Genomic DNA, 10,011 nt, shown 5'->3' with positions numbered 1-10,011 from the left:
TAGGAGACAGAACCTACAGGGCAATTGAGGGCTTATGCAGGTACTCAGGGGAGTGTTGTCAGGAAGGTGGGACTGGAAGAGAGAGAAAAAGAAGATGAGAGTACATCAGGGAGAGTAATCCCCAGACCATGGAGTACCTGAAGGACCATGGAGTACTTGAAGGACTATAGAGTACCTGAAGGACTATGGAGTACCTGAAGGGCTATGGAGTACTTGAAGGGCTATGGAGTACCTGAAGGGCTATGGAGTATCTGAAGGACTATAGAGTACCTGAAGGACTATGGAGTACCTGAAGGACTATGGAGTACCTGAAAGACTATGGAGTACCTGAAGGACTATGGAGTATCTGAAGGACTATGGAGTACTTGAAGGGCTATGGAGTACCTGAAGGGCCATGGAGTACCTGAAGGACCATGGAATACCTGAAGGACTATGGAGTACCTGAAGGGCTATGGAGTACCTGAAGGGCTATGGAGTACCTGAAGGGCTATGGAGTATCTGAAGGGCTATGGAGTACCTGAAGGGCTATGGAGTACCTGAAGGGCTATGGAATATCTGAAGGGCTATGGAGTACCTGAAGGGCTATAGAGTACCTGAAGGGCTATGGAGTACCTGAAGGACTATGGAGTACCTGAAGGACTATGGAGTACCTGAAGGACTATGGAGTATCTGAAGGGCTATGGAGTACCTGAAGGGCTATGGAGTACCTGAAGGACCATGGAGTACCTGAAGGACTATGGAGTACCTGAAGGACTATGGAGTACCTGAAGGACTATGGAGTACCTGAAGGACCATGGAGTATCTGAAGGACCATGAAGTACCTGAAGGACTGTGGAGTAATGGAGTACCCGGAGGACTATGGAGTACCTGAAGTAGACGGCTGAGATGCTAAGTGTGGAATCGTCATCTTTCCTACTTGGTTAGGAGCAGTGCTTATTTAGAGCAGCCCACATAGCACCCTCCTCTCCTAGTCTTTCCACTACAAACTGGATTGCTTTGGGCCTGTTTCCTAACACCTGCTATTTGGCTTCACGTGAGAAAAGAGGGAAGCTTTTGTGGTGGGACCCAGTGCCTCCATTCCCCTCCTCTGCCCGGCTCTACAATCACAACGCTTTGTTGCCCTGTTTCCTCAGGAATATGGCAGAGTGGTTAAGAGTTACATTTTTGGATGCAAACTGTGTCTGTTCAGTTTCTGACTCTGGCACTTACTAACTGTACGATGGTGGGAAAGATGTGCAGTCTTCCCGTATGTCAATTTCCTTATAGTAAAAGTAGGGATACACGCTAGGGACAGTGCTTGCACAGCACACACAGGCCCAAGTTCATCCTCGATGCACAGAAACCCCAAAAGGACACCAAAATAGAGATAAGAGCTGTGTGTGTGTGTGTGTGTGTAGACAGACAGACAGATATGGAATAATAGATACAGATAAACAAATACTATCATTCTTAAAGAGTTATGAATAATAATTATCATTGCTTAGTTTAGTTTTGAGGAAGGAGGACTTCAGCAGGATTGCACATGGCCCAGGCCAGCCTTGAACTGCATTATAGCCAAAGATGACCTTGAACTCCTGACCCACTTCCACCTTCTGAGTGCTGGGATTACTGGAGTGTGCCACCACACTCAGCTAAAAGAATTGTTGTTGTTGTTGTTTTGCAGTGCTGGTGATCAAACTCAGGGTCCCTGTACACACTGGGCCAGTGCTCTATCACTAAGCCCTTAATGCATGTATACACATATGTATGTATGTATGTGCATGTGTGTGCGCAGCATGAATGTATGTGCACTATACACATGTAGGAGCCAGAGGAGGCCAGAAGGTATGCCAGGTCCCCCGGAGCTAGAGTTACATGTCATTGTTAGCATCGTGGGTCCTATACATGAGCATTAAATGCTCTCAGCTGCTGAGCCATCTCTCCAGCTCCATGCATTTCCCATGTGTTTATAACATTATTATATTTGTTTAAAGCCTTGATAACATTGTCTGGCAGATTTTAGGCACTAAATAAATGTTCGCGCTCAGTTTGGATGCCCTTGACCCCACTCTCAAGGTGGTTTGTAATTCCTTACGCCTGCCTGACCTTCGATCTCCTTCTTGCTCGCTCGGCGCGTGAGCGTCACTGCTTCCCTCACTCCTCACAACCATGGGGATAACTGCCCATGGTTCTCACATCCTAGAAAGCCCTGAACTGTTCACACCTCACGGTTTGCAGTGCCGTCTCTGTGTCTTGCATCACTTCTCCGTATTCTGGTTCTTCCCATGTGACCCCAAAAGCCATAGAATCCAGTGGCGAGTCACACAATCCTACACATATTTGCATTTTAACTCCAGCACTTGAGGAGTAAAGACAGTGGGACTAGTGATTCAAGGTCAGCCTGGGCTACATCAGGAATAACAAGCAGATGATGATGATGATCATGATCATGATGATGATAAATACTTATGATTCCTTCCTGTGACCCAGTTTTGTCTCTCCAAAGCCTATAAACTCCAAGAAAGGACCTTTGTCAGCAAACACACTGTCTCAACTCCACGCACACATCTGTAAATGGATCCAACAGAGGACAGTATGGAGAAATCAAAGCTTTAATAACAGATTAGTTCAGGGGTGGTATGCCAGCTTCTGTGTCGGTGCCAGTCTCCAAAGGCTGAATTCCTTTGCCCAAAAGCCAGACAATGCCCACTTCATTCCTGAACCAAAAATTTCCTTAATAAGGCTCTCCTCTTTTGATAAGTATATATATAATCTTGGGTCTTCCCTTTTCTAGTTCTTGCCTTTAAGGAATCTCAGCCCTTTAATGTTTTGCTGCCCGTTTGCACTCTCACAATCTCTAGGCGTGCAGGAGGAGTGGTATCAGGTGTGTGTGGAGTAGACTAAGCAGCGTGTTACAAATAGGACTGGGAAGTTCATGGCGAAGAGCCCATACTCAGACCTGGAATGCAAAACCCTGGCGCATAATCTTTATTCTAGAGTCATTTCAGCCCTGGACTGAGGCCTCCTCTGATTCTGGGTAAACGTCATTGTCTCCTGTCCCCACTGTTTCTTTGGGTCGTGTTTGCGCTTTCTCACACCAACCTCATTCCTCAAATGTTTCCAAACTAGGCAGGAGTTGCTGCCCTACTTACTGAACGCAAAGCCACAGAACAGAGAGCCCGCAAAGAAGCTGGACTAGGCAGATGCCTGGAAGGAGAGGACGCCCCGCGTCAGAGGGGAAAAGATGCAGTTTCTCCAAATCCGGCAAGAAGACTCGGGCATCGTTCAGAGCGGTCTGAGCTGCCACAGTAAAGTTGGGGTCACCAGAGACCGAAACATCAAAGACACAGGATTGGAAGTAGGCGTCTTCCACCGGAAGCCCTTCCTTGCACAGCCTCCTGGCAGCATCTATTGCTATGGCCCCGCGGCGACTGCGCTCCGAGCGGGAGAGTCGCTGACTCGGAGGGCATCCTCCAACACACAGCTGTAGGTCTTGCTCAGCGGAGAAGGCCCGCGCCACGTCCTCGGCTACCCTGATGGAGAAGGAGAGCTGTCCGGCTGTCTGTCGGATGACTATAGTTGTTCCGATGTAGGCAGCTCGGATCTCCACGTGGCTCCCAGGGTTAGCAGTTTGAATGGACAAACTCGAGCCCCCAGGTCGGTCGCCTCCGTTGATGGAACCATCTTCAAAGGCTGCAGGAAGATTGTCCACCTCCGCCTGGTAGACTTTCTGGTCAATGCATTCCTGCATGTTTTTAAATATGATGGTGATCTGTGAGGACAAGAGGGAAAAATAGTTCGCTAATCAAGCTGCATGTAATTGTCAGGGATCTGATCCCAGCATTCCCTATTGCCTTCCAATAATAGTGCCTGACCCTACCTAACACCCCGCCCCCCAACTTCTGCCTCAATCTCAGCAACTTCCAAAGACAATGAACTGTCCCTTCTGACCCTCCAGCTCTGTCAGCTCGGGCTGCCCACCCCAGCTTCCTCTTCAGTGTCACCTGCATTTAAATGAAATTCCAGAATTTACAATCGCAAATGTTTGATGGGAGGATGGAGGAGAATGTTTGGGAAAGACAAGGAACTCGGAGCTGGGCGGCTGAGGAATAGTGGAAAAACGGAATGGTATGGCAGATGGACCGCGAGAAGACTTCAGAAGGTGGGCTGGGAGAAAAATTGAATCCTGACCTTCCGGGTGGTAGTAGCGTTGGCTCCCGATGCCACGGGGGAGCTGGTGGCCTGGACAAAAAGGAAGTCGTTATCCAGCAGGGGCCAAGCTCCTTGGACACGGCATGTGTGAAAGTGGTGGTGGAAGCTGCGCACATGGGGGTCTCCAAAGGAGGCGCAATGCAAGAAGCCCGGGGCCCGACCGTGCAGCCGGGAAAACCGGGCCTCATAGTCACAGGGGTCTGGGGTCAGGGGCGCTGGGCCAGCACCGGGAAGGGCGGGGCCCCGGGCTGGGGGCGGGGCCGTGGGGCCCTGGCGCGAGCAGTTGTGTTGGATCATCAGGTCCTCGATGCCATGCACAGCGGAGTGGAAAGCGAGGTCCCCGCGGCATGTGCGGGCGGTGCGCCGTGTGCAGAGCGCGTAGGAGCGCAGGGCGCGACACAAGCCACCTGAGGCCAGCCCACCACGGCCGCCTCCACGCGACGTGCCCGGTGAGCCCCCTCCCCGGAGGCTCAGAGTGGACGAGACGTACTCGGCGTTGCAGCGGAGGATCTTGCACTGGGAGTGAGCTGGGCGCAGAAGGGAAGAGGGCAGTGAGACAGTGCCCCATGTGGGTTCTATACAAGCCCTGCGCGTGCCCAAACTGCCAAAAGGCATCCGGATGCCATCCCACCACTGCTACCACTCTGCGTGGGCGCTTTCCTTCCGTGCCCTACTTCTCGCTTCCTTCCTTCTTTTCCTCTACTAAAACCGTGTAAGCCACTCAGACCTCTTTCCCCTGCGGTCCAAGGACTCCATCTGTGTCCTTCCTCAAGTTAAATGGGAAACAAGACAGGCCTCCTCACTCACAGGTGCTCACGCGCCCACCCCCACCCAGCAGCCTAACCTGTACACGTGCCCAGCCCTTCCCTGGCCCTTCCTTACCCTGTCCACAGAGGAGCAGCAGGAACGTGAGGGTGCTTAGAGTTGGAGGACTGCCATGGGGGGACCGGGGACTAGGGGGCCGGCCTCGATCCCCCATACCTATCCAGCCAAGTCCCCCCCAGCCGCCGGCTCTTCCCAGCTGATGAACCTCCTACCTAGTGAGTTTCGACCCGCAGTTCTGTGACTGGAAAAAGAAATTTGGCTGGATGTGGGTAAAGAGAAGGGTTAAAGACGGTGCGAGGTGGGGGGTAGATCAAGACAGAGTTAAACAGACTGGGGAGTGGGAAGGAAGAAGGTTCCAGAAGGGAGTGTGGCTGGTGAGCCTCTGTGCCCTGCTCCTGTGGCCACCTTCAGACCCCTTGTGCAATAACCCTAGGCCGAGGGGGGGGAGGGTTGGGGAGAAGGTTGAGTGACCTCAGTGGGCAGAGTCTACTGTATTGCCCCATCCTCACTACCAAATGGCAGATGTGTCAGAAAAGAAGGGATCCCTGAGGGAAGTGAGGTCCTGATCACCTCAATGGGTTCCTCAGCAGCACTGGGATTTGGACCGGCTTTAAAAGCATACCTCTTATGGGTCCCTCCCAACCATGAGAAACCACCGGCCGTTTGTTTCTTTTTCTTTGTTGTGTTAGAAGGACACAAAGGGTAAACATAATAGAAAAATGCCTTCTAGAATGTCACCTCTCCAGTGGAAAAAAAGGAGCAAGTCTCTTACAGCCTCTCCACAGAGCCGACAATGTGATCCTCTCTCACAGGACAGTGTACAAAACCAAGCATTCAAATTAATATTTGTTTTTGACTGGTCAATAGTTCCGTGTATTTTTCCAGAAAGAGCAACTCTTTGTACTGTCCTTCTTTGCAGATCTCAGTGTTTTAAGGGGATCGGGGAGGGTCTGTGCCCATCTCTCCTGCCAGAGTAAGTATATGAGCCGGGGAAGAGTCTGGCAGGAGGCTGGGAATGTAGCTTAATGGCAGGTGAGTGTTTGCCGTGTTCAGGGCCTGGATTCAGTCCTCAGCACTATCCTTGTACCCCTTTCTCCCCCCCCCCAAGCCCCCCAACAAAGTCTTGGTGTAATAAGGCAAAGAAGAAAGCAAGGAGCAAGAGAGAGAGAGAGAGAGAGAGAGAGAGAGAGAGAGAGAGAGAGAGAGAGAACATTAAACTTTGGGAAACCAAAACAACAAGGCAGGAGGAAAAGTGAAAACTGGGGTGCCTTGGAAGGGGAGGGCTTAGTTTTCAGAACAGATGTCTGTATTTTATGAAAGTCTGGCCTTGACCCCAAAGTTTCCCAAGCCATTGTGATCTCATCTAGACTTACTGTTTTCCGAGGTCAAGCATTACTCTGACACCCGATTCTCCAGCCATGGTTGCCTATGCTGCTGCTCTGCGCCAGCCAGGGGGTCCCCGTCTCTTTCTCCATGTCTCTCCCAGTTCCCCAGACTGACTACAGTTTCGCCCAGGTCAGAGAGCCAGAGATGGTTTGGGGGGGGGGGCGGGGAGGGCAAGAGCATGGCTGGCCCCAGTACTGGACAGCTGGGAGGGGAGGGAGTTGACACTGAGTTGACAGTTTTAAAAATAGCTAAGTCCAAAATTCCAGGAACGTTGGTGGCAGTAGGGTGTGGGAGTGGAGGCAGTGGGGATGATAAAGAGAGTTAGGGATGGGATCCGGGATGTTGGGTACCAAGTGACAGAGAGAGGAAGAAGAACGGCAGGAGGGGTGGGGGGGCTGCCATAAATCCAACTGCAGCTTGTACCAGCTCCTCCTCCACCACGCAGCAGCCGCTCCCGCGTTCTCGGCAATGAGCTCCTGACCTTTAGGAATGCTGGTGCGATGTGGGATGCATCTCTCATTTATTGCCCTCATCCTTGCTTTACTGAGGATCCCGTTCTACGTAGAGGTGGCTGGCTCTGAAGAGGAACAGCTAACGTAGCTCAGAGACCCTCCCCCGTCTCTGCCAAGTATTTCCGAAGCTGAAAGGCCCAGCTGTCCAGAGAAGAAACCTGAGAGGAGAATTGTTCCGGAGGAGGGTGTATTCAGTCTGTCCTGCTTGGATCCCTGCACCTGTCGACCCCGGCTCCACCATCTCCATTACACTAGCTTGTGCAACAATCCCTCCTTCCTCCTGCTCATCAACACACACACACACACACACACACACACACACACACACACACACACACACTTCTAGGTTGCAAGGGGTGAGGGTGGAGATGAAAACAGAGGCAAAGAGGTGAAGAGCTGGGGCAGATGTTTGTGAGACCACAGATCTGTGGAGCAGCGGAGTCGTTAGATGAATGGGGAGAGAAGAGATTCTGAAATACATTTTTATAGAAAGGTTCTGACTTTTTGAAGATGTTATTACAACCAAGGGATTTAGACCTGTCCTGTTTTTCCACTTGGCGGCATTTCTGGGGTCACACGTCCCTTCAGTATTTGCCAAGGGAAAATAGCACAGGATTGATTACAAATTGTGTCACCAAAGCCTCTGGCCTTGTCAGCTCTACATCCATTCACAGTCTATAGGTCACATGATCCCTTCTCAAACACACAGACAAGCTCACAGTCTACAAAAAGACGTGTGGGGAACATGTGGGCATTAAACAAAATGAATTTAGGGGTTTTTTTTGTCAACTATACAAGACTATATCACAAAATTTTAAATATTTTTAAATTTTTTTGGTTTTTCGAGACAGGGTTTCTCTGTGTAGCCCTGGCTATCTTAGACTCACTTTGTAGACCAAGCTGGCCTCGAACTCACAGAGATCCACCTGCCTCTGCCTCAGCCTTCAGGCTGGAGGGACTGGTTCAGTGCTTAAGAGCACTTGCTGCTCCTACAGAGAACCCAGGTTCCATTTCCAGCACCCATGGGTGCTCATGACTAACTGTTAGCTCCAGCTCCAGGGGACCCAATGCCCTCGACTGACCTCTGATAACTCTGCATACATGTGGTGCACATACATACACCCAGGCACACACACATGCACATAAAATATCTTTTAAATAATTTTTTTCTTTTTTCCTTTTTTTTCTACTTCTAATTAAATAATTATTTTTAAGGAAATCATTGTTTTGAAACAGGATGCTGTTATGTGTGTGGTCCTGGTTGGCCTTGAACTCATTATGTTGACCAGATAGATGGTCGAGGCAATCCTCCTGATGTGCTGGGATTACAGGCAGCCAGGAGCCTCTGTGCTCAGCCAGTCCAGAAGTATTTTAAAGTAATCATTGCCACTGACAGTAGTGTTGGTTGTATTCTGGGACGATTTTGAGTGTATTGTGGGCTTTGCAGACGCCACTGTCTCCTGTTCCCGCTTTCTGCAGCCACGGTCAACCCACCGTGCACTTCGACATCGCGCCCGATGCGATCCCAAGCTTGGGCCACGTCTCCTTCCATCTGCTTGCAGTCAAAGTTCCAAAGAAAGCAGAAAACTTTCATGCTCTGGTCACTGGAGAGAAAGGATTTAGATATAAGAGTTCCTCCTTTCACAAACTTAAATTGCAAAGATAAGTGTGTGTTCATGGCATTTTAAATATTCCCAATTTATCATGAAAAGTTCTAAATTCAGTGACCATGTGGTAGTGAACACTTCTAGTGTCCAAGTTGTAGATAAGTAGGATTTCTCACTATAAGAAACCAGAATTCTTGCCGGGCGGTGGTGGTGCACACCTTTAATCCCAGCACTTGGGAGGCAGAGGCAGGCAGATCGCTGTGAGTTCGAGGCCAGCCTGGTCTACAAAGTGAGTCCAGGACAGCCAAGGCTACACAGAGAGACCCTGTCTCGAAAAACCAAAGATAATCAGAGGAGCTTTAAAATACTGTGTAGGCGGAAGACATGGCTCAGAAGTTATGAACATGCCTTTTACAGCAGAGAACCCAACAACCCGAGTTTGGTTCCCAGTGTTCCCTATGGCTAATCACAAGGATCTCGAAGGCCGGAGTCAGTGCATGCAATCTTTCAGAAATCCGGGGGGTGGGGGGGTGGGGGGGCGGGAAGCAATGACTAAAATACTGTGGAACTTGAACTTTTTTCAAATCTATTTATTTGGTGTTCTTTAATGCTTATGCCTCCCTTCCAACTCACCTACCCTAGATAGGAGAGAAAAGAGGCTAACGGGGACAGAAGTGGACCTTCTTAGACTCAGTTCCTGGGAGCAACTCCACTGGCATAGTTGGCGGGATCCCAGCAGACACGTTAAACAGCAAACCAGCAATTCAGCAAAGGTGACTGCAACCGCAGCAGCTGGAACCCGGAGGAGCAGCCGGAACTCGGAACCTCAAAGCATTCTCTGGAGTTTCTGTCTAGGAACATCTTGAAGTGGAGCGGTGAACAGCCAATCAGTAGGAAACAACACCAATGCCAAAAGGCCCGGCCTCTTGTCTACACCTCTCCTCACAGAGTCAGCACTAGGATATTTTATTAGCTGCTTGATGGTCACCTTCACCTTCTTCTTCTTCTTCTTCTTCTTCTTCTTCTTCTTCTTCTTCTTCTTCTTCTTCTTCTTCTTCTTCTTCTTCTGTTGTGTTTGGTGTGAGAGAACTGTGCAGGCTTTACAGGCCACAGGGGATCATTCTGGGTGAGGGAAGAGTGAATCTTGGTTTAGCCCGATTTTGGGTCACCAGTACTGGGCCAAGACTTGGAGTCTGACACCAGATCATTTATTTTAGCCATATTTAAGTACAGCACAGTCTTGGAAAGAATGTTGTCTGATAACAATTAACTCAGTCCAGCGAGTACAACGGAGCTTCTGACGTGTCTATGCTGAGGCTCTCTACAACGTGCACTCCGCTTCGTCTGTAAGGCGGGTTCTTTTTGACTTTTAGACACAATGCTCAGGGTAAGAGTCTAGGGAGAATGGCGGGGGTAAACATAATGCCCGTGGGACCGTGATTGGGCCTGGCTCTAAGACAAGATAGAAGTCAAACGCTTTTAGCAGAAGA

At 50.0% G+C, this 10,011-nt stretch overlaps 1 protein-coding gene across 3 annotated transcripts; it reads right to left on the bottom strand.

Moving 5' to 3' along the window:
- Positions 1–1,477: 1,477 nt before the first annotated feature.
- HJV (hemojuvelin BMP co-receptor) lies at positions 1,478–6,531 on the bottom strand. Of its 3 annotated transcripts, none has more exons than XM_084769832.1 (4): positions 6,390–6,531; positions 5,074–5,275; positions 4,171–4,718; positions 1,478–3,751 (listed from the first exon to the last, which is right to left on the bottom strand). In XM_084769832.1, the coding sequence occupies exons 2-4, from the start codon at positions 5,168–5,170 to the stop codon at positions 3,128–3,130; spliced, it is 1,269 nt and encodes a 422-aa protein (XP_084625958.1). In that variant the 5' UTR covers positions 5,171–5,275; positions 6,390–6,531; the 3' UTR covers positions 1,478–3,127. The 3 variants fall into 3 exon arrangements, with proteins under 3 accessions (XP_084625958.1, XP_084625957.1, XP_084625959.1); XM_084769831.1 differs by having other exon boundaries at positions 5,074–5,257; XM_084769833.1 differs by lacking the exon at positions 5,074–5,275.
- Between the last annotated feature and the right edge of the window lie 3,480 nt (positions 6,532–10,011).

This window comes from Acomys minous (genome assembly GCF_964271855.1).
Source record: "Acomys minous genome assembly, chromosome: 19".
Taxonomy (NCBI): domain Eukaryota; kingdom Metazoa; phylum Chordata; class Mammalia; order Rodentia; family Muridae; genus Acomys; species Acomys minous.
This window is presented reverse-complemented; position numbering and strand designations above follow the sequence as displayed.